Here is a 27,464-nt window from a genome sequence, read left to right as displayed (position 1 = left end):
TGGGTATCAAAGTCTTTATTTTAAGCTTAATTATAAAACTGCTGTTATATTGCACATACAGGACTGCCGTCTTCCCACCCCCCCACATAAAACAAAAAACTTTGAAGAGCAAGTCAGAGTTAACTATACATCACCTGCAAAAGAGTTGTCAGTCTTTTCACAGATGGCAGAAAAGTACGGAGGGTTGACATCCTCGAGCTTCTCAGACACCTGCAAAGCGTTCAGACTCTTCGCTTCCTCCGACCCTTGCACTTCCTCTGGCGAAGCCGCTTCCGGTTTACCGCAGTCAATGCGTCGCTGCTCTGTGAGGCCGGACTGGGCTTGATCACAGAGACCCTTGGACTCATCGGGAAGCTCCTCCAGAGAGAAGATGCCCGGGCTCTTGATGCAGCCCTCGCCTGCGGACTGAGCGTTGGAGGCCGTGGTCGCCGAGTCAAAGCCGTAGGACGCCAGCGAGGTGACTGAAGGCGGGGTGGCGTCGTCTGTCAGGCCGGTCTCGCACTCCTCCACTTCTTCGACGGTCAAGAGGGAACGCTTTGCGGGGGATTGGACTTCAGAGGTGGAGTTCTTGTTCTGCGTGGATGAACTTTCCAAAGAGTCGTCCAGCAGCGCTTCCCCCTCCGTGTCGCTTGCTTCATCCTCTGTTACGGAAGACGAAGAAGGGTTGGACGCGAGAGCGTTGACCACGCTACTTAAAACCTCATCTGATGGCAGAGTCTGTGCTTCAACCTCCAGGTCGCCGCTCGCCAGATTGACGCCATCATCATGCTGGGGAGAGCTCACCGGGACTTTCTGTATTTGGGGTTTCTCTTCTTGGGTGCCATCGCCAAGTTCCGCTGGCTTTCCGCTCCCGCTGCTCACGGCGGCTGCGGGGAATGAACTCTGACCTGGCGCTCGCAGATGTAGCGTGTTACACTGAGTTGTGGCCATTTGGGCCCCATCCTCAAAAGCGGAAGGCAAAGAGACACCTTGGCTTTCAGGAACACGAGGATCGGAGCTGATTTCAAGCCATGTCTGAGCAGGGGATTGGGATGGAGTCTCTGAATTTGCTTGCGGGGGGTCTAACAATGGGCTCGCTGCAGCTCCCACCTGCCCGGTCTGAGAGACCAGGTCAGGGAATTGCTGCATTTGGTCTTCCCAAAGGTCCGCAAATTGGTTAGGTCGATCCCACTGAGCGCCCGGGGCCGGCGGAGGAAGCTGGGCCAACCGGTTCAAGTTGTCCAGCCTTTCATCCTCTGCAAAGTCGTCCTCGTCGGCGTTCCCGTAGCTCTCCAGACCGCTCTCAGTTACCCCTTCGCTCGCCATCTCCACATCCTCATCCTCTTCGTCCACGTCATTGTCGTGCCCGTCTCGCTGCAGCTCGTCAGTCTTCTCCGATTCCACGTCCATGTCGCACACTCTATCTCCGTCATCATAATTATCATCCTCGTAGTCATTAACGGGTATATCGGGAACCTTTTCAGAGTCTGGAGAGCCTGCAGAGGCTCCTTCCATGTCCATGGCTCCTTTGAGGCTCCCCTCCCCGAGGTCATCCATACTCTCTGTGCCTTCCAGAACGCCGGGTGCGCTCAACTCAGACGCCCCCTGCTGACTCCCGCTGAGCGAGTCAAGCTCAGACAGGAAGCCGCCGCCTGCCCTCCAAGCGGAGCCGCCCACCAGTCCGGCCGACCCGGGACGCGACTCCTCGGTGGGTTGTGTGGTACCGCTCATTTCTGAAACTGAAACCAGCTGGCTTCCATCTCGTTCCTCTTCATCTTCCTCATCATTTAGATTGCTGGGAGGAGCTACCTGAGTGACCGACTTTACCGCTCTTGGGGGGACTTCAGAGAGGAAAGTACTCGGTTCTGAAGACACATTGACAGACTGGCTCGGTATCTCTGCCAGCGGAACCACTTTGAGCGTTGGCACCTCCACAGGGGTCGGGCTCAGCTCCAGTTGGACTGAAGGACCGTCATTATCACTTTCTTCCTGGGGCGGAGGCATTACTGGCGAGGCTTGAGGGATGGGTCTATGTGGAGGAGAGCAAGCAGCCACAGGACTCTGAGAAGCCAACGGAGGAACCGCAGTAGAAGCTTGGGGCGGGACCACCTCTGGTACAGAGTTAGCAAACCTCATAGCGCCTGTACCCAAAGGCGCATCTCCAGCTAAGTCTACCTCTGGTGTTCCGTTTGTTACTGCTGCGTCAGCATTTTTTTGTGTCCTTAGAGACTTTGTCTTCTTGACAACAGCCGGAATAGGAACCGGTGCCTGAGTGGGTTTGGTTTCGTGTTTCGTCATCGCAGTGCGGGCGTTTCTGGTCTTGTTAGCTGGAGAAGCAGGCTGGGTTCTACTCAGTGGCTTTCTGCTACCGAGCGGAACCTTTGTAATACCAAGCGTCGAATACTTGGCAGAAGAGGGGTTTACGTGTTGGGTTTTAGGTTGTGAAACCTTTGGATCCACTTTTACGGCCACAGTGGCCAATTTGAAGGGAGAAGTGGGTTTTGTGGTGGCTGGCGGTTTAGTGGGTTCAGGCTTTTTGGCAGCAAGCAATGAAGGAGCAGGCCTTTTCAAAGCAGGACTGGAACGTGGCCGACTGACATCTGGTGCAAACAAAAACTGACTTAATCGATGTATAGTGGCAGGCAGATTAGATATTAGATGGCAGAAGACATAATGAACCTATGGCAAGGCATTAGACTCCAACCTTTCGTTGTGGCTGCAGCTGGGTGAGCCTGTGCTTCTGTGGTCCTGGCAGTAGAGGGTAATGTGGTACCTCTGGACGGAGCAGTTCTGCTACCGGCACTGCCGGTGGGCCTCGGAGCAACACTGTTGCCCGGCCTGGACGCTGATGGCGCCGAGCGAAATCCTGAAACGGCGGCCGTTGCACTTGCGGGTGCTCTGGTTGCAGGGGTGCTACCAGACCTAGACGCGGATGACGCCACTCGAGACTCCAAGCTGACCGTAGGGGGCCTGGAGAAGCAAAAAGAATTATGATAAATAAATAAATACGTTTTGCTAATTCGCTTTACAATATAAATGGTTGGGGAAAAAAAATGTTTAAAAAGGAGAAGCCCTACAATGACAAGACGGTAATGATTTATGAGTGTCTGATAGATGCAGGTAGAAACTCACGTGGTCACATTTACCATTAAGCTACGAAGTGCAGATGTCTTTAAAAAAAAAAAAAAAAAAAAAAAAATAGACAATTGCCCTGATGATCTTTTCAAAAACACATCACAGGCAACAGCGTTCTGGGCAAGTTTGACAAAACATAACAAAATGTGTTTTTATGTTAATGTACTTTCACTACAACTTTGTGGTACGTTTATGGAAAACAATATTTTATACATTGTGTCAAGCATTTACAGGAAAAATTAAGGATTTAAACTCATCTCCCGCCCCCCCCATGACCATTTGCCGAGCAAAATGTTCTGGATTCTACTTTCAATCATGCTCCATCCGGCTTTGTGGAAGTGGGTTAAGCAGTTTTCGGATAATCCTGCCAACTTGTGGGCCAAAAAAACAAAACAAAACAACCATTGGGGGGTGAATACTGATTTTAAAATTGTCCATGAATGAATCATACCATCGGGGGGGTTCCCTTGTCAATTGCCTCCATGAACCGCATGCCCTCTTGGATGTCATTAACAACCTTGGTTGTGGTTCCGGTTTTCGATCAAAACAACACTGTGTACAGATGGGATGCTTGTAAAGCATACAGCATTAGCGGAAAGGGAGACTGCTCTGTTGCTTGTGTATTACATTTCCTGGCAACGGATGGATGGAATCAATACGAGATGAAAAAAATCACAGCCCCAAAGGATTTGAGTGCCCGCACAAGCGGCGAAAGGTCAGCACGGGGACAACCAGATACACGCAACTGTCAGTCACAAGAGTCGTGAACAACATCAAATTATTGACGTACAGAGCAGAGGTTTCTCGTGCTAGATGCGGTGTTTGCTTGTCATTTGACCCTCACAGGAAACTGCCTCGCCACTTCAAAGATTACATATGGAGATCGTACTCCCAAACGGCAAAAAAAAAAAAAAAAAACTCACCCCCCCCACCTCACGTTTACAAACAAACAGCTGTCCGGCAGCTCTGAGAGGAGCGCACACGGAGTTGAGGCTGAAAGGTATACGTGTTACCTCCCTGATGATCAAGAGCAGAATCCTTTTCAGTGACATGTCATGCATGACATTAGCCTCCCACCAACTGGGAAGTCAAATGGAGCTTTCCAACCTGTCAATCACTCATACAATAATAGCCAATCAGATAGCCGCATTGTCTTAACACGCCCCTCTCGCCGTATCGTCCCACAAGCAATGCTGGTTGTCAGTAGCGTGCGCTTGGAAAAGTTAATGTTACGAAGAAAATGGTATGCAATTCTGATGAAAGATATCCTGTTAGGTTACAAGGGGCAGGGATGAGAATGACCAATTTGGAAAAACACTGAAAATGTCTGTCGATGGGGGTGGGTTTGACTTTCCTCCTGGATATTTTTTTGCTCCTATCGGAACACAGAGCGCACAGCACTTTGCCGGGAATGTCCGCTTTTTGTGTGTGTTCGGTTAGACATGATACCGTTTTCGGTCCTATCTTCACAGTTACACTTTTTTCAAGCCATGCACGGCTGAAACAGTTTTTGATTCCAGCATCCTTGTCAATTGCCCTCACTTGATCTTCAATCTTTTTTTTTTTCTAACACTTTCGCCATCCTAAAACTTTGAACACACCGTCGCTCCGTTCGCGCTAAGTCCCACGCGCCATTACTTGGCTAACCAACAAGTTACACTGCAATTTCTGAGAACCGAGAACACATGTACATGGCAATGGTGAAACTCGATTGGATCGTTATACTCTATAACTCTGTTGTCCAATCGAGTAATCTGCCGCAAACAAGTTTTCACGGTTATGTCGCAAAATGCAAATATTTACACTACCGAGCAAGTTAGAACGGCATACGATAGTCGTGCTTGTGCTAGCACTAAGCTGAACTTGCAGCTCGGAGCCCACCACCGAGAGGCAGGCGCACGATATCCTACCCGCCCCGAAATTTTCTCAACGGATTTGTGCTTATCTCGAGAATGGTCATTTTGGCGGAAAATTCTCATCCGTGAAGGGGCCCAGTTGATTCATTTTGCAAAGCCTAAAACACAGTTGACGAAGTGTCTACGATGGATTAAGGCTTGCGGAAAAGCGCACGTACAACTAAATGTGAACAATATCAACAAACAAGGGTGTATGTTCCAAGGTAAGTGAGGGAGAAGTATCTTCTCTAGTTTGAATTATTATCAGTGTTTTATACATTGCAGGAGAACAACTTTCACTTTGTTAGTGTATGACTGAGCTGCTGAATTAAGTGTGGAATGTTTTATGCCGAAGAGTCGGGTTAGTGATACATAAATGCGCCATGTCATGCAAGAGAAATGTCTATTTGCCCATTTGTATCACGTCAGACTTTTAAACCAGGGCACTGGTTTTGATTACGAGCCAAGTCAAATGAATACACCCACTCACTTATAAAGACTAAAATGATATTACTCAATGTTTCCAAGTACAAAGTACTCACCCTGCTTTACATGCGCAGTACGATTCCACTATTTTATCCTGTTGGATTTCAATATGAAGTTTGTGAGGCGTCAAACTTTTTTTTTTTTTTTTGCATCGATCGCCAACGTTTCGCCGCAACTCTGACATTGCGTCCTGCGCCACACACAATCTTAATTCCGTGTACATATTCTTGCGTGAAATAGTTGAGACCTCTCTATAGAACTCTCACACATTTGGCAAAAAACATACCCAAATATTATCTGGAATATGCGATCAAAAAATATACCCCAATATTATCTGGAATACGCGATAGAGAATCCACTTCAAACATGTTCTGTTCAATTGCCATTTTGGAAGCTTGTGGGACATGGCTAAGGGGGCGGAGCTTAACGTCACCATCAAAACAGCAACAGCGAATCAGATGCAGCTTAATGTACAACATTCTCTAATGTCATCGTTTAAGTCAAGTGCAAGTTGAGCACAAAAAAAAAAAAAAAAAAAAAAAAAAAAAAAAAGAATTGAGTAATATCACAATGTGCCGATCATTTTAATTCCAAAATTATGCATACCTCGTTTTCTTTGGAACGGTACCATGGTCAACTCGGGCGGCTGGAGAAGTGCTTGGTTTTGGTCCGGCAGATGCTGCTGTACTGCTGACAGTTACTCGGTGGGAAACTGAAATGCGTAGGTGGCATTAGTCTTATAATATTAGCCGACCTGTTAATTTATGACATGACTTACCAGAACTTTTGACTTTAGCCACATTACCAGCCGCTGTCCTCTTATTGAGACTTCCATTGGCGGTTGTGGGCTTGGAGCCGTTTGTTGCCGTCGCGGTGGCGCTCGACGTAGTCCGAGATGGTCCATTTCCGACTGGCCTCCTTTGACTCACCCTGGTCGGGGTCTTGACGGTGTGCGCAACTGTGGCAACGGTGACTGGTCTTTTGGGGGCATGCGGCGCTACAGGTGGCTTTGCTGCAGTTTTAGTGGCAGCGTTTATATTATTTGTTACAGGGTGATGTGAGACAGCAGCAAGCTGTTTAGATTCAGATCTTGAAGACGCTTGTGTTTTGGCAGCAGTCTGCTTTTTGGGGACAACGGCTTGCGGTGCAATTTGGGGTTCAGGTCCCCCGTTGGTCTTTGTAGCATCTTCGGGTGAAACTTCATTCTTGGCTTGCTCCGGCAAAGAAAGGGCTCCCTCTATTGCGCTGTCCTGCGACATGGAGGGGTCTGGAGCTACCTCGGCTTCAAAGGGCTCTGTGGCATCCATGGTATCCCCACACAGGTTTGATTCCAACACTGAGGTTGCAGCTGTTTTCTTGTTCAATTTAAAGGGTCCCCTTCACATAAAATTTCTGCAGACAAAAAGAAGAATTCATTTAAAAGACATTGAAGAAATGTGCTCCCATTCAAAATTCATTCCTTCCATTCATGGTGAAGGGCTTCTGAGGAATTCAGGGAGAGTGGGAAAACAGGATGTGAAATACGAGGGACGCCAGTAAATCTCTTCACTAAACCGGCCGCCGACCCATCCACCACAAAGCTACAATAGCTCTGTGTGAAAGAATGTATTACTATCTTAGTTATTGTAGCATGTGCACTACCCCGGTATGTAAGACCAGTTATTGTGACATCTATTGCTGTAGAAACGAGTTCAACCATAGTTTTGTTCCATCCTCTGATTCTTCATTAAAATAACACGACCACGTCAGGAGGATGGTGCAAATCATGATTGTCAAAAGTTAGAAGAAATATGAGCCAAAAGCCGAAGTGGCCTGAGGGATCAGCCGTTAGAAAGAAGAGAAGTGTTATTTGTAAATGGCTCAGCTAAGGAAATGTATGGTATAGACAGCAGAAATGAAGATCCTGAGGTTCCCGCTTGGTGTGAACAGTTTGGATAAGATTAGAAATGAGCTCATTAGAGGGACGGCCAAAGTTGGATGTTTTGGAGACAAGGTGAGAGGGAGCAGACTTCTATGGTTTTGGACATATTTCAGAGGCGAGAGAGTGAGTATATTGGTGGTAGGGTGCTGAGGATGGAGCTTCCAGGCAAAAGAGCGAGAGAGAGAGAGGAAGACCAAAGAAAAGGTTGACGGATGTTGTGAGGGAGGACATGAGGACAGTGGGTGTTAGAGAAGGAGATAGACAGCCAATATGTATTTGCAATAGTTCATGTTTTTGAGCAGTACTGGGAAGAAGAAAAAAAAAAAAAAAAAAAACGGGGATGATTTCATCCACAGCCAAAGTAACAAGCAAAATTGTTAGTTGATTTCAATACAACTGCCAAAAAAAAAAAAAAAACTTACCGTTTGCAAATGCCTAGCACATACAAAGATATGATTCTATTGGGAAATAACTTCGCAGATAGAATACTAAAGGAAGCTGCATTGAAGAGAAAAAAATAACTAATTATGACAAGACATTTACAGTCACTCACATATGACGCACGTGCCCGCGCACCTCCGTGCTTGCTAATCTGCACAGTCGAGCACGAAAAAAAAAAAAAAAAAAAACACGTGTAAAAATTTAAGAGTAGAAAAAAATAGATATTGAAAGATGTCACTTATTTTGTGTAGTCTTGACGTTAATTTACGTGTTTATTTAATAAATGTTAACTAAACAAGCCTGTTCCAAAACAACCAGTACTCACCCAGAAGCAGGAAATGCAAGTTAACCGTACTGAGCTTGCTTCTTTGCGAAGGCAAGAATAGTCTCAAGGCCACAGCGATAACTACCAGTCCCCTGTCATCTAAATCAAAATCAATCAAATTAAAAGTGATCCAAAAACTAGAGGATGGGGACTGGTTTAAAATTGGGACAGGCATTTTTAGGGAAAAAAAAAATAATAATAATTGTTTTCCTATGGTAAAAATGAGTTTCCTCCGCAGGGTGTCCGGGCTCTCCCTTCGAGATAGGGTGAGAAGCTCGGTCATCCGGGAGGGGCTCGCTGTCGAGCCGCTACTCCTCCGCATTGAGAGGAGCCAGATGAGCTGGCTTCGGCATCCGATTCAAATGCTTCCTGGACTCCCTGGTGAGGTGTTGCGGGCATGTCCCACCGGAAAGAGACCCCGAGGACGACCCACGCTGGAGAGACTGTGTCTCTCAGCTGGCTTGGGAACGCCTCGGGTTCCCTCTGGAAGAGCTGGAAGAAGTGGCTGGGGAGAGGGAAGTCTGGATGTCCCTCCTGAAGCTACTTCCCCCGCGACCCGACCCAAAAAAGCAGTAATGGATGGATGGTAAAACAAAGGTGGCACAGTGGGGCAGTTGTAAAGCCTTGGCCTCACAGTTCTGAGGACTGGGGTTCAAATCCCGGCGCCGCCTGTCTGGAGTTCCATGTTGACCCCGTGCCTGCGTGAATTTTCTCCGGGTACTCCGGTTTCCTCCCGCATCCCAAAAACATGCAACGTTAATTGGACACTCTAAATTACCCCTAAGTGTGATTGTGAGTGCGGCTGTTGTCTGTCTCTATGTGCCCTGCAGGTTGACTGGTAGCTGGTTCGGGGTGTGCCCCGCCTCCTGCCTGGTGGCGGCGGGGATGGGCTCCAGCACTCCCGTGACCCTTAGGAGGATAAGCGGCTGAGAAAATGAATGGATGGATGGATGCTAGAACATTTTTTAAAATCGAAAGATTGTGTTGTTTGCATGACAACGTTTACAGATTATCCCAGCACTATCAGCAGATGATTGTGGGAACGACAAGTGTTTTAACATACATCGACGTCACTGCTGTTCCGAGTGAGTATAAATTGGCTGATCAATTCGCAGCAGAATTTGAGTCCTCAAGTTGTTGGCGTACAACCATCAAAAACGTAGACAGAATCAACTCCATTCATTACAACGTACAAGAATTGGGCAATTGGACACAGAGAGGGTTTGTAACTGTGCGTGAACACTTATCTGCTCGTTTATGGCATACCAAAGCGGAGTCGCTGTTGACAGGTTGGCTCAGAGAGGAGAGATCTGTGCCATGTTCAGAGAACAATGCTGCGCAGTGAAGCCAACACACGGCTACGGCGTTGTGCCACCGAGGGGCTTCGAACCCTGAACGGCTCATTCCGATATTGACACCTCCGTGTATGAGAGACCTGGATGAATGCCTTTGGAAGATGCGCAGCCCTGTTGTCCTCAAATTTGGTATCAAATTGCTGCTTTTGCAGCAATCTTGACCTTGTGTGGATGCTGTTGTATTTTATCCATGTGCTCTCATTTCTTAAACTTATGAACACTGTTTCCCACAAAGGAACAGGGGGCGGAGGTGTATCCTTTAACGATGAAGAGTGACAGTGACGATTATTTTCTACTAATCTTGTCCGACTTGTTTCTAAATCCAGATTATCAATTGAAACGTTTTTGTCTCTGGTATGTGTATTTGTTTTCCGTAAAAACTGATGTTATTACTGAAAATCATTAGACCGATGAAGGATGAAGAATGAATTTGAGCAAATACATGTTAAACAGGGGGGAAATGTGAAACGATATTACAATTTTAATTATTGTTCAAATTGTTTTATCATGCATTTGTTTGTTAGTCTTGCTCTGAATTGTTCTCCCCGTGAGCTGCATGCAAGACTTAAAGTGTGACTCAGCGACACCTGGGAAGCGACCTCAGTGCGTTTCCCTGCTGAACTTAAGGAGATACTCCTCAACACAGGGAGAAAATGTTCCCCTTCCACCACATGCGGATTCTCCCAAACGCCATAAACATGTCTTTAAAGGTCAAGTGTCATGCATATAAACATTCTAAAAATAGATATTGTAATGAAAAATACATAACATTATTCACTTCAATGTCTATACGAAAAAATAAATATGACCGGAGAGCGCGTCATCCATGCGCAAAGTTGCAGAAGTGTCATTTGACGACATCAAAGTGGTCGCCATATTGGCTGCATCTTCTGTCCGTGACATCATCCCGGACATTCGCCATTGAAAACACGTGGTGGCCCCTACTATGGGTGACGAACATGGCCCTTCTGATAAAGAAGCTCTTTTCGAAGAAGTGAACATCACACAACAGAGTGACGTTACCGAGGCAATATTACCTTATTGTTTTGAGCCGTATTCAGAAGATACGCGATCACAGTCAAACCACCTCCTCGTTCAATCCACTTCCGCGGCGGAGATGAGCCATCGCGGCCGGCTGCGACGAGCCACCCCAGCCGGCTCGGCCTTGTCGGCCGGAGTGGCTCATTTTCGGGGCTGGGGTGGCTTATTATAGTGCCGAGGCGGGTCGCTTTATGGCATTGTTCATCGCCGCTGCCGTCCGCGATGAACAACACATTGTCGTCGCACGCGGCTGAGTGCGCAGCCTCCACCGAAGCCGTGTCCGGTGACTCATTTTCGGCGCCGATGTGGCTTATCACGGCGCCGAGCTGGGCTGCTTTATGGTGTTGTCGTCGCACGCGGCTGAGTGTGCCATTGTCGGCAGCGTTGTTCAGAGCCGCCGCCGTCCGCGAGCCCGACGCGCATCCTTCACCGAAGCCGTGACCGGCAAACGCGGCACCTCGGCCGAGGTGGCATATCACGGAGCCGAACCGGGCTGCTTTAAGGCATTGTCGTCGCACGTGGCTGAGTGCGCCATTGTCGACAGAGTTGTTCAGAGCCGCCGCCGTCCGAGAGCCCGACGTACAGCCTTCGCCAAAGCCGTGACCGGCGGACTCGACGCCTCGGCCGGGGTGGCTCTTTTTCGGCGCTGAGGTGGCTTATCACGGAGCCGAGCTGGGCTGCTTTACGGCGTTGTCGTCTCACGAGACTGAGTGCGCCATTGTCGGCAGCGTTGTTCAGAGCCGCCGCCATCCAAGAGCCCGACGTGGCCGCCTTCGACATAGCCATGACCGGTGGACGCGGTGACAGGGGCGATGGGTCATTTTCAGCACCAAGGTGCCTTATCACGGAGCCGAGCCGGGCTGCTTTACGGCGTTGTCGTCGCACGCGGCTGAGTGCGCCATTGTCGGCAGCGTTCTTCAGAACCCACGAAGCTCTCGTACTTTGCATCCGTGCCATCCATTTTTCACTACGAACCAGTTCTCTTGGAAACTTATGAAGGGTAAATCCATCCTCCCGAGTGTTCAAGGAATATACAGCAATGCACCGAGCCGGCGAGCTACTTTCCTGCCATTAAAAGTACTTTTAAAAAAAAAAAAAAGCAACAACAACAATGGTGGGGGTGGGGGGGGGGCAATCCATAAAGCAGGGTTGCTAAATGTGTCAATGTGCGCATCGGAAGGCTTCCATGTAGCTGCCACTGAAGGACGGCCTCTGCAGGATCGTTACCGGCCTTGTTGGCAGGGGTGGCTCATGTCCACCGCAGAAGTGAGCATCCAGGTGGTTTGGCCGTGATCCGCACGTTATCTAAATACGGCTCGAAACAATAGGGTAAGATTGCCCCGGACACTTCACTCGGTTGGGAGATGTTTTCTTCGAAAAGAGCTTCCGTGTCTGAAGGGGCGTGTCCCACAGTAGGGTCCACAGCGTGTTTTCAATGGCGAATGTCCGGGGTGACATCACAGACAGTAAATGCAGCCAATATGGCGACCACTTGGATGTTGAATGAGACTTCCGCAACTTTGCGCATGGGTGGCTAGCTCTCCGCTCACATTTATTTTTACATGTAGACATTGAAATGAAAAATACATAAGATTATTCACTTCAATATCTATAAAGATGACACTTGACCTTTAAGGAGCAGGTGTCCACTTCTATAATGCAGACAGGGAAGAGAAAGCGCGCTCAAACGGCACGACGAGCCAGCGATTAATGCCAGGGACTTAGCGTGGGCCGGGTTGAATCGCATTCCGCGTTGATGACCCGCTTTGGCACAAGTAAATCGCATCATCTCCGACCAGCTGGTGACGCAGCACACGGTGGACAAGTGCGCCGGATCATTCAAAATCCCATTCACGCATACGCGATCACATTTTCTCAACTGCTGACAGTGCTTTGTCATGCTCGCGTTGTGTCAATTCTGCACTCGGGAATGTCTCTCGACACCAAACTGTGAAAATGTGGAGTCGGCGCAAACGCGTCGATCTTTTCCCCGCTCACTATTGACACTTTTTGGAATAATGTACTTGGTCATACACAGCCATATAGGCCACGTGAGTGATTTAAACCCCTGCTGGTCAGAAAGTCCTCGTCTTTGCCCTGTCAATGGAATATTTGAGGATCCAAACCCAACTACAAATTTATCTCCGTAGCCAAGGTGACAAAAAAACCTTCCCAGTAATATGACGACCGACGGGCCTCGCCTTCAAAACGTCGGCATCCCTTAGTATACTTTTTGAGAGTTTGTCTAGACGGGGAACTCGCTGACCTCATTCATATTTATATCTCATTACTTCTAATATGGCAGGGCATCAATAAAATCTCACAGTGCCGTTGTTTCCTTGAGGCGTTTTAATGACATCGCTCGGTCACCGCCGTGGCGCTCGGCCAGACATTTCAAGCGGCGCATGACAAAATAGGTCACTTTTTAATACGCCGTCTAATACGAGCCGAGAGGGATTCTGCAGCGTTGCAGCATAGCGGGGCTTTTGGAATGCATTGTGCAGGCTGCAGAAGGGGGTGCGGGCTGTTTATACTTTTTATCTGGGGATTTCATCAAAACTGCTATCACAAAAGAGCACGGGGACTCGACATTAGCTGGCGTGCCCACACTATACTCCCCAAGTGAAGAATTTTCACTCAACATCTCCATTTAAAAGTATATTCTGAAGGACTGCATGGAGTCTTGAGATTATTAATTTGGAGAAAAGCACAGTTTAGATGGTAAGGCCATCAAAAGCGAAACCGCACGCGCTCGCATTCCAGAGTTCGCCATTTCCTCAAGCCTGCTGAGTGACAGCTGGTAGTCGTAGTAGATGCTTTGCTTTTATGAGTCGATGACCGCACGCTAAAGTGTCAGGTCGAGGCTACAGAGGCGTGTTCCGCAGGTAAACAGCCATGTCAAGAATGTGCTCGTACGATGCCAAGATGTGATCTGGTAACCCTACAAAAACGACAACTACCTGCATGACAAAATGCAACACGAGATGAAAAAAACACATTGGAATTTCGCTAGCAGTTCTAGCACTGGAAACTCATCGGACTTGGAACCAACATACTACTATTACTCGGGCGGCTACATTTCTGCAGTTGACAAAAAGGAAATGTAAAGTGCACATTGTTATGGAAGAATAAAGAATTTTACTAAGCAGCAAACATTTGACATTTCATCAATTTTCTCCTGATCCAGGGAGCTCACGCCTGTCCCGACTCACTTCAGGCAAAAGTGCCAGTCGTACATTTTTTTTTTTTATTTCCCGTTTTTAGAAAAAAAAAAAAAAAATTATGCAAAGAAAGCAGTTTCACCATTAACCCTTGTACTCAACTTTAGATAATGAAATATGACCTGTGCACATTTGCTACTGTCTAACACATTTTAGATTTAAAGAGAAAAAAAAAAAAAAGTAGTACTTAAAGAGAATCAAATGACGCCTGGCGGAGCAACGAGCAGGCATTAAAGCTAGCATAACAATATCAAACATTGACAGACCGGAATGTGATACGAGGCCACGCCGGACGATCATTAACTTTGTGTACAGCCATGCCACAACCAGTGCTAGTAACTCCTAAAAATAAGTCTAAGTTCCAAGAAGTGGGAGGATGATCGGGCAGGTAACAATGCGACTGCACTTACCACAGAAGGGAGTACAGTAGTCCATTTTGGTCATCTTACCATGTGAAAGTTAAGCACGCAATGACCGCTTCCTGGAATACCAACAACTTAACTTTTTGTCATGAGACACACGACAACATGTGAGCCAAAAGGATTCCGAAAATAAGAGTTCCTTCAAGGGATTTTTTTTTTTTTTTAAGAAAAACAAAGCGTGTCCCTTCATCTCCTACTCAACTATAAAAACAAAAGCACGTCCTGTGCCCGAAAAGGCAACGATGTTAAGTGCACGCTGGAGCCACACCGTCATTCAGTAGCGCTACAAGTCAAATGTGGACTCGTGGCTCATCAGCGAGCGCACTTAGAGAACATCACATCCAAGAGCCCAAAGCTCTGAGGAACTGGATGACTGTGCCACTTATTCCTGGTTCTAACATAGACACTTGATCAATGGATGAGCGAGGACCGATTTCGCAGGCGCCGGCACACCAACCCACCTAATGCTCAAAAGCGGTCTGACGACATTACGGCGGACAACTGGACATTTGGGACAAAACAGTGTCCCAATCCAAGTATCAGGAAAACAGTGGAAAACTTTGTAGTTGCAGTAATGCAATCCATGCTGCTCTTAGTTTCATTGCAGCGCCTCGGTCGGTTTAATAATTAATAAGGTCCTTTGTTTTCTGGGCGTGGGAGAAACCATAGACAGCTGCTCCACCAAATCTGGGTACTAAAGGTGCAACCACCAACTAACTTACCAGTTGTGCAACCAGATAAATTCAGACATCCAATAAATTTGATTAAATTGCCACCAATCAACAAATTCATCATGCTGTGACTTTCAATGCGTTTCTCTTGGAACAGGTGCCAAAATATCAGATCCAGAACAGTCCCACTTTTCAGTAAGCAACTGTTTGGGTACTTTTGGTGGAAATACAAGCATGACCTTGAGTGACCTAATATAAACTGAATGTTGATTTATCATATCTATCAAATGTGCACCAAACCATGGATAAAAACGTTGGGATTACTATCATGGTTCCCCAGGACGGCAATCTTCTTGTCATTAATTCCCCACCACACAAGTCCTTTAACAAGTACCAAGTGACTGGAAGCCTGTCAATAAGGCCAACAGTGCCAGGAGGTTAAGGATGGCGTCAAGTTAAACAGAGTAAGCCCGTTAGCCTCGGAGGGGCAGGCAGCCAGAAAAAGGGACCCGATCGGCTATTGCCTGCGCGCCATCCCGTTGGGCCAAAGGGATCAGGGTTACAATCTGTTGTGAACTTGGCAGCAGCAGCGCATCCTGCTGCTACGAAAACAGGCCGTCTGTTGACTAAAGTTGCTAGGACGGTCGTACGAGCCACGAGAAGAAGAGATGAACATGTGGTGGTGGTTGTGGGACCCACAACAATCCAACCACATTAAAAATCAGCAAATGTTCAAAACGTGTTTGTCAACATCTGTGGTGGATTATGGCCACATTAAAGATACCACAAACGGGGGAGGGGAGGCTTATTGTCTCAACACCATCTAACGCTGAGGCGTGGCACTGAAAGGAAAGGGGGGGGGGGGGGGGTCTTGTCCACTGGATTAACTGGTGCAACAGGATTGAGGAGCTCGCACTGCTCAGGTCCATCAACTCCCCCAAGGGACAGCAATCGATACCAAAAATCCAGACAGTCCTATCTGTGACATCACAGCCTTAAAACTACTGTGCTACTTTCACAAACAGACCTTGTCAGACAAAAAAAAAAAAAAAAAAAAAACGTGCTCAACAGTTCTATGGCAAAACCAGATTAGGTCTGATAAGAAAGAAATGAGGTGGCAAAACTTCCTGTCGACATTGCGCTCAAAAGAGAAAAAGGTTCTCACGTTGTTTGCTGGAAAAACATAACCCAAGTTCACAAACCCATCAAGTGATTCAGAACTTTGAACGCATACTAGGGAGAAGACCACAATCTGTATGATGCACAAACTGAATCTCAAATTTTAAGATGAGAATTTGTCAGTATGGTTGTCAAACTACGCAAATTTCTGAGTGATCTGCGATTCATGTCAAACGCAAGTCTCGAGGGTTAAAGTAGGGAACATGCACACAGATACTCGGGCCGAATTTGATCCCAATTCACACCTTCAGATCAAAAAGTCAGCCTCATTTTTTACTTTGGCAAAAAGAATACGAGTCATTATGCTGCGTTTGAGATTTTTTGCTTCTTAACCTGCTCGGAAAAACTTCAGGGCAAACTTTTGTAAACGTTGCGGTAAACCTGTTCCAAAATCTACAAATCGCACATTGTAATGTGCCTGGACAACACCAAGTTAGGCCAATTATGATTAATGATAGTTAATTAGGACAAAACCTGAAGCTCACCCCGCTGCCAGGTAAAACCTCACCGCAATAAATACGACCAGGTCTTGAAGTGGCTCAAGCATCCAATTAAGATGGCTCCTTATCTAGAGATTGGATGGAGCTCAGCTAGGAACTGCAGAAGTGCCCAGAGACAGAAGTCCAAGTTTACCAGCCCCTGAACCAATTCCCCGATCCTGTGTGAAGAAGTCGGACAGAAATCAGCAAATTGAGCGCGATACGAGGTTGGCGAGCTCAAGGGTTCTGATCACTTAGAGATACGAGGCCAGTCGCTATCAACCACACCCACGAAACTGAGCAACAAATCACCAATACACAAGTGCATTATTGTATTATTATTAGCAAAACTGCCTCTCGTGCACACCAAATAATCAACTACTTGCGATAGCCAATAAAAAGGCTCCTAAAACAATTCCAGTTGGGAACAAAAGGACTACTAACATTAATAAAGACAAACATTATAATGGAAAGTATGTGTGCCTTGAGAAGGGAAAACGCAGTTTCCCTAAAGCGACCATAAAGATGACGATTTATTCTTTCGATACATTTATTGGCCTCGGCTTGCAGTACCAGACGGGCTGAGAGCCTTAAAAATAAAAACTGCAGCGCCAGCGTTCATTACTTAATCCTAATGGGCAGGGAAGCGCTAATAGGAAAAGCAACGTTGAGAGGTTGTACGCTCGCAGCAACTTCCGGTCGGGACGCAATAAGTGCCAAAAAGATGAAGCACGAGAACACGCGGGCGGATGCGTTGGATTTTGACCGTTAGCTTGGGACGACTGCTCCTTATGATCCTGCATTGTTCCCATCAGCCTGCAGATGTTTCCTTTGTTTTCTCTACCACAGCAGATAAAATGGGAGTGTTTTTTGTTTATGTGTGGCGTAACGCGCGTGGGACCACGTGGCCCGGTTTCAAATTGCAAGTACAGTCGCTCTCCTCGTACACCTTGAGAGGAGAAAAAAAAAAAAAAAAGGCAGAATTTGTCCTCCAGCCGTTGTTTGAGATCATTTGTTCACGTTCGCCTAATGAAGCTTACGATTACAACGCTTCCGCGATAGTTCTCCAGAAGCTTGTCAAGCATTTTTTTTAAAGTGACAGCGATCTCCGAAATAGTAAACGTTCCTACGACGACCGGCTGCCCCACCTGAAATACTGCACGCGTTCCCAAAAATCACCCCGTGTCTCCCAATTTGTCAAAACACGGTACAAAGTACATCTACTTGACAGGACCGAAGGAAATGATTCGCTAAGCCACAGGTGTCAAACTCAAGGCCCGGGGGCCAGGGCCGGCCCGCCACATGATTTTATGTGGCCCACAAAGCCAAAATTTAGAGTTTCCATTTCTATGACATTTTTACTAAAAATTTCAAATAGTCAGACTACTCAAGCATTTATGACCAAACATGAATAGTTGAAAAACACATGACCTTTCATTTCTGATTCTGGCTCATAAATTATGTAAACGTGATGAGACGATTAAACATTTTTAGTGTTTTACAGTCAAAACGGCCCTCTGAGGGAAACCCGAACTACAACGTGGCCCGCGACAGAAATGCGTTTGACACCCCTGCAACTAAGGAGACCTCAAAAAATAAATAAATTAAAAAAAAAATTCTGGAATATTTAAAATTGGTGAAACTTACAATTTTTGGAGTTACGTGCAATGCAGTGGAGTACAGAGAGGGATTGCAAATGAAACACTGTCTGGAGACCAACTCTATGCCTTCACTACTAAATATATAGCAGGCAAGTAAAACTATGGGAGTTTGCATGTTCATTAATCGGACACTCCAAATTGCCCCTAGGTGTGATTGTGAGCGCGGCTGTTTGTCTCAATGTGCCCTGCGATTGGCTGGCAACTGGTTCAGGGTGTACCCCGCCTCCTGCCCGTTGACGGCTGGGATAGGCTCCAGCACTCCCCGTGACCCTCGTGAGGATAAGCGCTGAAGAAAATTGATGGATTAAGTAAACTATGAGAATTTGGCCTGGCAAAATCCATAAGACATGTCGGCATTTAGGAGTCAGTGACCCTTGCGGGGGTGGGGGGGTGTTCCTCCTGAGTCAGTCAAACACACGGTTTCACATCTCTTTGAGACAAGTCAACTCGCAAGACCGCTGCCATAATTACATTGGAGGTGGGGGGGGACGTGCTGCTCGTCGAATACAAAATGAGTTCGCACAATATCATAACGCTTGTAATATTGCTGCTGCCAACGCTATACAGCTACGCCATGAACTTCATAATCCTAACGCCCCCCCCCAAAAAAAAAAAAACTCAGTATTGCATCATGAGCATATTTTGATGTAAATCCAATGTGGTGCATACAAACTGACATCCATAAATATGTAATTCGAAACGAAAAGTAGATGTTTACAGAAGTATTCAAAGAATTTTGAGTCAATAGTTTAAAAAAAATTAAAAAAAATTAAAAAAAAAAAACTGTAGAATGCTTAGATTGTTGGCCTCACAGTACTGAGGACCCGGGTTCAATCCCGGCCCCGCCTGCGTGGAGTTTGCATGTTCTCCCCCTGCCTGCGTGGGTTTTCTCCGGGCTCTTCGGTTTCCTCTCACATCCCAAAAACTTGCATTCATTGGAGACTAAATTGCCCCAAGGTGCGATTGGGACCGTCATCTCGTCTCCATGTGGCCTGCGATTGGCTAGCAACCACACGGAAGGAGATTAGTGCCACCAGGATTTGAATTTGAAATGTAAAGTAATAACATTTTTCAATCGTTGCTACAAGTCGCTATCTGAAATTCACCGTCTGTGCCATCAGGCAGAACAGGCAGCCAATCGCAGTTCCGCGACATACTAAGAAAGCAGAACTGGATAGGCTGGCTGTTCGGTTCTGACCTGAAGTAACCCTGCGTTGGCGGCACAGACTGCGAATTTTAGACAGTTGAATTGTTAACACTGAAATACAACTATTGAAAATGTGATCACTTTAAATTTCAAATTCAAATCCTGGTGGCACTAATCTACTCCCATAGTAGCCCGCCTCGTGCCCCGAAGATAGCTGGGAGAGGATCCAGCGCTCTACTGACCCTTGTGAGGCTAGGCAGCTCAGATCAATGTGTATTACATTTCATAAAGTTTAAAAAGGTCAAGTGTCATCCCTATAAACATTCTAAAATAGATATTGTCATGAAAAATACATAACATTATTCACTTCAATGTCTACATGAAAAAATATGAGCGGAGAACACGTCATCCATGCGCAACGTTTCGGAAGTCTTACTCAACATCCAAGTGGTCGCCATATATGCTGCATCTTCTGCCCGTGATGTCACCCCAGACGTTCGCCATTGAAAACACGCTGTGCCACCTACTATGGGAGACGAACACGCCCCTTCCGACGCGGAAGCTCGTTTCGAAGAAGAGAACGTCTCACAACCGAGTGAAGTTACCAGGTCAATATTACCCTATTATTTCGAGCCATATTTAGATGATACGCGGCTCGCGGCCAAACCGGCACCCCGTCCGATCCACTTCCGTGGCGGAGATGAGCCAAGGCCGGCTGGGACGCGCCACCCCAGGGTGGCTCATTTTCGGCACCAAGGTGGCTTAACATCTTACTTCTTTACGCAGTTGTCGTTGCATGTGGCTGAGTACGCCATTGCCGGCAGCGTTGTTCAGAGTCGACGCGGCAGCCGTCCGACGCGCACATCTACACATTTAGCACCCCTGTCATACGTACACGGCTATTTTAATACGTTATGAGAGGCTGATTACGTGGTCCACCACAAACTCTTTTTTTTTTGTAGCTGTATACATACCTATCATTTGGGACCCACAAAGCTCTTCCCCTTTGCACCTATGCAATCCATTTTTCATGACGAACCGGGTCTCTTAGAAATTTATGAAGGGTAAATCCACCCCCCCCCCCCCCGACTGTTCGAGCAATATCCAGCAATGCAACAAGCCGGAATTTTGGCTAACACGAAGGAACAACGAGCTATCTTCCCGGAGGAAAGATGAATAGAAACAAATGAGTCCACTGGAGGGCGCTCCTGCCTCTTCTTGAAAACAAATCCCTGAGAGGATTTTCATGACGGGAGTTACAAAAAGCCGTATATATACACACGTCAAAATCATGTTTTGTGGTGAAAAAAAAAAACAGACTGGTCCATACCTGCTGCTGTTTTTCCATTAATAACATACTAAAAGAAAAAAAAAATTCATCCATTTCATGACACTTGACCTTTACGTAAATAAATCCAAGGTCAATTTAATACTCACTGGATACTTTTCACAACAGAAAAAAAAAAAGATTGATATTATGCTTGGGGTGTTGCTGCATAAAAATGAGACTTTTTAGGTCACATACACAAAGTTATTCTTCTGTTTCAAAACTATATGAATGAAACGAATTTAAAAAAAAATGAATTTGCACTGAACCGCTGTTCCCCGGTGGAACAGCTGTCAAGGCTCCAAGCAGAGCATTAATAGCGCCATTTGTCGCTTGAGACAAACAAAACAAACAAACAAAGCGCATTAGTGCAGCCAAAGGCCCAATTGGAGCCTTGGGAAGACAATTATTCCGGTTTCGCCATGGCTATAAAACAGTCCGCCACCTGCCAAGCAAGTGGAGGAGGAGGAGGATGAGGCGGCGGCGGCGGCGGCGGCGGCGGCGGCGGCGACGGGAGGGTCAAGCCGAAACACAAGGCTTGACGCACGGCCGCAATGAGCAAGAAACACCGCCCCGTGCTGGGCGGTGACAAGTTAGCGTTAGTCTAATCATCACAACCGGGGAAATAAACAATTAGCACCTCCCAAGCTCAAGTAGAAGCCATTGAAATCGTCGCCGTCAAGCTTTAATTGACGACAACGAGGAGGACAAAAGTGACGGAAAAGAAGGACGGCAAGTGCGCCTACCTTTCAGCCGACGGGGTCGGGGACGGAACAGGCAGTCGTTCCCTTCCGCGAGCTCAAATGTCCGAGGGGCGGCCGATTTCACCAGGTTTCCCTTGCGTCGCCCATAAAGGATGGAGGCGAGCGAGCCGTGGCCGCAAGCGGGGAAATGTGGTAGCCGCAAAAACGACGACATGCAAATTTAATCCCTGCGCCGGCCAATCGGCGAAAGCGCGTCAGCAGGTTGAGTTCTCGCGATGTCTCGCGGGGCTTCACCGGTCCAAAAATGACTTTAATTGGGACGCGCGTAACCTGTGCGAAATTTCATTTTTTTTTTCACTTCATTCATCAAACTTCAAAATGCTTTTGAAAAAAAAAACGACGTGTCCTTTATGTGTATATGTGTAAAAAATAAATCTGTCACAAAATGTATTTTAAAATGTAATTTACATATTGTTATATATACATTGTTTCATACATTGAAAGTTTGTAGTGTTTGGTAAAAAAAAAAAAAAGGAAATTTCTCTTCCCAAAGTTATAATGTAAAGAAAATAATCTCGGTGACTCAGCCAATATTTTTTAATTAATAAAAAAATGTCCAATTTTTATTGCTAAAAATTATCCATCCATCCATTTTCTTCGCTGCTTATCCTCACGAGGGTCACCTATCCCAGCTGTCAACGGCCAGGAGGCGGGGTAAACCCTGAACTGGTTGCCAGCCAACCGCAGGGCACTGCTAAAAATTAATCATCAAAAATTATTTTACTTAATCACCCTCCTTTTAAAAGTGAGTCTCCAATTTTTATTTTATTTTAGGGTGTGTCAAAAACTTTGTGTTGAAGAAAACCAAAATTAATTCCCCTCGGCACGGTGGAGCAGCTGGTAAAGCGTTGGCCTCACAGTTCTGAGGACCCGGGTTCAATCCCGGACCCGGCTGTGTGGAGTTTACATGTTCTCCCCGTGTCCACGTGGGTTTTCTCCGGGCACTGCAGTTTCCTCCCACATCCCAAAAACTTCCAACATTAATCGGTCACTAAATTGCCCGTAGGTGTGATTGTGAGTGCGGCTCCTGTTTGTCTCCATGTGCCCTGCGATTGGCCGGCGACCAGTCCAGGGTGTACCCCGCCTCCTGCCCGTCGACAGCTGGGATAGTCTCCGGCACTCCCCGCGCGACCCTCGTGAGGATAAGCGGCAAAGTAAATGGATGGATAGATTTACCAAGCCGCAACATCATTTTCTCTATTTTATGAATGTTTAGAAATGATACAATGAACATTTTATTGAGAAAAATATCCTTCTGACCAATAATAGTTATCAATAATGCACTTTCCGGTCCTAAAATATTCACGTGACCTCAAGGAATGTCCTTATTGACGTTCCGATTGGAGTTCTCCAGTTGTTCTCCAGTTGTCTGCCGACGCCTTTTCAAGAAAAAAACAAACGAACTCTAAAAAAAGGCACAGCATTTTTTTTTCGGGGGGGGGGGTGGGTGGCCCACTCCCCAATGGTACAAGGGCCACACAATAATTGCGAGTGGCGGGTGAATGCCTTGCTGTGTGAGCGCGCTCCTTTTGCGTGGCTGCAGCTGCTGCCCGCACAATAGCTCATCAATGAATGGGCACGCACAAAGAGCGGCGACACAAAAGAATGGGACGGGGTAACGCTCAAGTTATATCGGAAGAACTCTGAGAGGTGGCCGCGGGGGGATGGAATGCGGGCCGTTTCGGGGAGGACGCCTCGAGTAAGTTGCGGGCGTCCTTCAAGAATCTGGCAGTTTTTTGTCGTTGCCTTCGCCAGAAAAACCCGTAAACTCTCCCTTCAGTGCACTGACGACTGATCGTGAGAATGTTCCTCTTTGTCCTTGTGCACAATGATTTCACTCCACTACGTTAATTCATCCATCCATTTTCTTTGCCAGTTATCCTCACGAGGGTCACGGGGGATCGCAGGAGTCGATCCCAGCCTGTCAACGGGCAGGAGGAGGGGTACACCCTGAACTGGTTGCCGGCCAATCGCAGGGCACATAAAGACAACAGTCGCACTCACAATGACACCTACGGGCAATTTAGTGTCCAATTAATGTTGCATGTTTTTTAGGATGTGGAAGGAAACCGGAGTGCCCGGAGGAAACCCATGCAGGCACGGGGGAGAACATGCAACCTCCACACAGGCGGGGCCAGGATTGAACCCAGGTCCTCAGAACTGCGAGGCCAACGTTTTCATCGGCTGATCCAACGTACCACCTTACGCTATGTTTATTAGTGCAAAATTAAAATATATTAGATTAGATCTCGTTTGTCTTTTAAACTAGAGAAACGTACAGAAGCATATTGCTGTCACACACACAAAAAAAAATCCTGTTTTTCAGGCTATTTTTTTCTGTTTTTGGACTAATATTTTCCCCATTTTTGGACTATTTTTTCCTGTTTTTCGGACTAATATTTTTCCCCCTGTTTTTTGGACTATTTTTTTCTGTTTTTCGGACTAGTATTTTTCCCCCTATTTTTGGACTATTTTTTTTTTGTTGTTTCTCAGACTAAAAAATTTCCCCCTGTTTTTTGGACTATTTTTTTTGTTTGTTTTTCAGACTAAAAAATTTCCCCCTGTTTTTCGAGTTATTTTTTTCTGTTTTTAGGACTAATATTTTTCCCCCTGTTTTTTGGACTATTTTTTTCTGTTTTTCGGACTAAAAAATTTCCCCCTATTTTTTGGACTATTTTTTTTGTTTGTTTTTCAGACTAAAAAATTTCCCTCTGTTTTTTGGACTATTTTTTTCTGTTTTTCAGACTATTTTTTTCTCCCTGTTTTTCGAGTTATTTTTTTCTGTTTTTCGGACTAATATTTTTCCCCCTGTTTTTTGGACAATTTTTTTGTTTTGTTTTTCGGACTAGTATTTTTCCCCCTATTTTTCGGACTAATTTTTTCTCCCTGTTTTTCAAGCAATTTTTTTTCCCCCCTGAGTTTTCAGAACACATCGAACTCACGCGAGAACCTGTGAACAAATGGTAGCCATATTGCCTCCATCCTCTGTTCATTACATCACACTGCGACATTGGCCGTTGAAAGCACGCTGTGGCCCCTACTATGGGACACGCCCCCTTCAGACACGGACGCTCTTTTCGAAGAAGAGAACATCTCACAATCGAGTGAAGGGACCGGGGCAATATTACCCTATCGTTTCGAGCTATATTTAGATGATATGCGGATCACTTCTAACTAACAACAGACTCAAGGCAGAATGTATGAGCCAACCCGGCCTAAGCTGTGCTTGGCGCCGACGGGTACATCGACACATTTAGCACCCCTGCCTTACGTACGCGGATCTTTTGTTACATTATGAGAGGATTATGCCCCCCCCCACTATTGTTTTTTTTTTTTTTTTTTTTTTTTTTTTTCAGTAGCTGTATACACACCTATCTGTCATTTGGAACCCACGAAGCTCTCGTCCTTTGCACCTGCGCTTTCCATTTTTCACAACGAACCGACTGTTCGAGCAATATCCAGCTATACAACGAGCCGGCATTTTGGCTAGCACGAAGGAACAACGAGCTTGCTTCCAGCAGGTAAAACTAGTAGAAACAAACGAGTCCACCTGGGGGCGCCGCTGTCCTTTACGTCACTTCCTGCTTCTTCTCCAAAACAAATCCCTCGAGAGGATTATCGCGGCGGGAGTTACAAAAAGCCAAATACGTCAAAGTCACGTTGTGCGGTGAAAAACTGGTTGGGTCCGTTCCGGCTGCCTTTTTTTTTTTTTTTTTCATGAATAACATATTAAAAATCATCCCATTTCATGACAGTGGACCTTTAAGCAAGAAATAACGGAAGACGTCAACAGCAACACATGTAGACAGATAACGCTGAGTCGATCCGAACGGGACTAACTGTCCATTCCCAAATTCTTTCCGGTGACGTTTGCACCTGGGTGCGTCCATCTCAGCGATAAAAAAAAATCCCAGACAATTACGAGGAACCGATGACTTAAAAGAGTGTAAACTAGTATCTACTTCCTCAAAGAAGAGTATATTTAGCAGCGGTGGGTTGTCAGGAAGAAACGGGCCTTCTTTCTCGGAAGCGCTGACCTACATTTGCGTCGCCGTGTCACAATAATGACGATATCGGTGTGTCCTGTTCAGATTGCGTTTTTGGAAAATATTCCGGGCTATCAAACACACAAACCCGCCTCTGACGTTCGGGCACGGCGACTCGCTACGCACAGCCGAGAACGAGGGCCGTGTTCCGGTCCGCCGACGACAGTGGAGCGGGTTTTCCTCCGAGCCGAGTTCAATGCAAACAAACAACCGTCGGCCTTCGTTGTGTCTCACAGACCCCGAAAGCTGCGCCGCCCTCATTTTGATGATGCGACGAATTATGACTTGCAAGCGGAAACGGAGTCGTACATAATGCATGATCGTTTTATGATTACGGGAAGGTAAAAACGCCCGCCAAGTAATCAATAAGCAGTGAATAAAGTCATCGCTTATGATCCTGAAAACATCCCGAAAGAGGAAATGCACAAGAGCGCTCCCTGCGGAGTTCTATTACTCATTTGCGATGCAAATATTAGATTGGTCCAAATATGACCGGCAGATATTAAGCGGTAATGTGCCCTCTTTGGAAAACTGAGGGGTACTGTAACTGCAGCCTCAGCCATTTACGCTCACATTTGAGAGAACATCCAGAACTCCAAACGGGAAGGTCAGAGCACAGATTTGAACCCACAACCTCTGAACTGTGCGGGGGGGTACTAACCTCTCAACTTACAGCGCCACCGAATTTCAAGACTCGAAATATTTAGATTGCTTTGGATTCTAACTGCTGCTGATTTGATGCTTTGAATTAGTTGCAAGTGAGAATCATCCATCCATTTTCTTTGCCGCTTATCCTCACGAGGGTCGCAGTGAGTGCTGGAGCTTATCCCTGCTGTCAACGGGCAGGAGGCGGGGTACACCCTGAACTGGTTGCCGGCCAATCGCAGAGCACATCGAGACAAACGGCTACAGTCACAAAATCACACCTGGGGACAATTTAGAGCACGGGTGTCAAACTCAAGGCCCCGGGGCCAGATCTGGCCCACCCCATGATTTTATGTGGCCCACGGAGGCAAATCATGCGTATCAACTTCCATGATTTCTTTGTTCAAATCTGTACCAAAATTTCAAATTGTCATATCATAAATGATAACATTGCGCTATTACAGGCATTTTTGTCTTACCAAACAACAATAGTTGGAAAAACCCATCACCCTTGATTTCTGATTCCAAAATTAGTTCATAAATCCATCCATCCATCGATTTTCTTTGATGCTCAGCCTCATAAGGGTCACTGTGAGTGCCTATCCCAGCTGTCAACGGGCAGGAGGCGGGATACACCCTGAACTGGTTGCCAGTCAATCCCAGGGCACACGGACACAAACAGCCACAGCCACAATCACAATTTAGAGCAGGGGTGTCGAACTCATTTTTGTCACGGGCCACATTGTAGTTAAAGTTGCCCTCAGAGGGCTTATGAATGTGAAACCACGACAATCTTCCACCTCATTATGTTTACAGATGATCGTTTTGTAATCACAAATCAAGGCTAATGGGTTTTTGAACTATTGCTGTTGTTTGGGCAAAGAATATTGCTTGCAATATCTCAATATGATCATTTATATGACAATGTGAAACTTTAGTACAGATTTTTTTTTTTTTTAAATCGTTGAAGTTGATTCTCACAATTTGCTTTCCTGGACCACATAAAAACATGTGGTGGGCCAGATTTGGCCCCCGGGCCTCGAGTTTGACACCTGTGATGTAGTGTCCAATTAATGTTGCATGTTTTTGGGATGTGGGAGGAAACCGGAGTGCCCGGATAAAACCCACGCAGGCACGTGGAGAACATGCAAATTCCACACAGGCGGTTTCGGGATTGAACTCGTGACCTCAGAACTGTGAGGCCAACGCTTTCCAGGTGAGTCCACCGTGCCGCCGAGAATCAACAAAATTCGAAAAATAAAATAATGGAATATTTCAATTTACGTGTGTAGCGAATGTATATAATAATTATTTGTTATGGATG

The 27,464-nt window shown here is 46.3% G+C and overlaps 2 protein-coding genes across 2 annotated transcripts in view; one reads left to right on the top strand and one right to left on the bottom strand.

Moving 5' to 3' along the window:
- prr36a (proline rich 36a) lies at window positions 1-21,605 on the bottom strand. Its single transcript, XM_061830397.1, has 5 exons — window positions 21,432-21,605; window positions 6,274-6,887; window positions 6,102-6,207; window positions 2,684-2,949; window positions 1-2,579 (listed from the first exon to the last, which is right to left on the bottom strand). The coding sequence occupies exons 2-5, from the start codon at window positions 6,800-6,802 to the stop codon at window positions 124-126; spliced, it is 3,357 nt and encodes a 1,118-aa protein (XP_061686381.1). The 5' UTR covers window positions 6,803-6,887; window positions 21,432-21,605; the 3' UTR covers window positions 1-123.
- LOC133506351 (lysozyme g-like) overlaps window positions 1-27,464 on the top strand; it is a 69,749-nt gene that overhangs the window by 244 nt on the left and 42,041 nt on the right. The gene's annotated exons all lie outside the window — the stretch shown is intronic.

The sequence above is a fragment of the Syngnathoides biaculeatus genome, chromosome 9, assembly GCF_019802595.1.
Source record: "Syngnathoides biaculeatus isolate LvHL_M chromosome 9, ASM1980259v1, whole genome shotgun sequence".
Taxonomy (NCBI): Eukaryota; Metazoa; Chordata; class Actinopteri; order Syngnathiformes; family Syngnathidae; genus Syngnathoides; species Syngnathoides biaculeatus.
The sequence above is the reverse complement of the archived record's forward strand: the minus strand, read 5'-3'. Positions and strand labels throughout refer to the sequence as shown.

What these genes read in the sequence shown, in the direction of transcription:
- prr36a (XM_061830397.1), bottom strand. Translation starts at nt 6,802, where the DNA reads ATGGATGCCACAGAGCCCTTTGAAGCCGAGGTAGCTCCAGACCCCTCC. An exon ending in GGCTAAAGTCAAAAGTTCTG is followed by an intron (nt 6,208 to 6,273) that starts GTAAGTCATGTC and finishes TACGCATTTCAG; the next exon opens with TTTCCCACCGAGTAACTGTC. An exon ending in AGCTGCAGCCACAACGAAAG is followed by an intron (nt 2,580 to 2,683) that starts GTTGGAGTCTAA and finishes TGTTTGCACCAG; the next exon opens with ATGTCAGTCGGCCACGTTCC.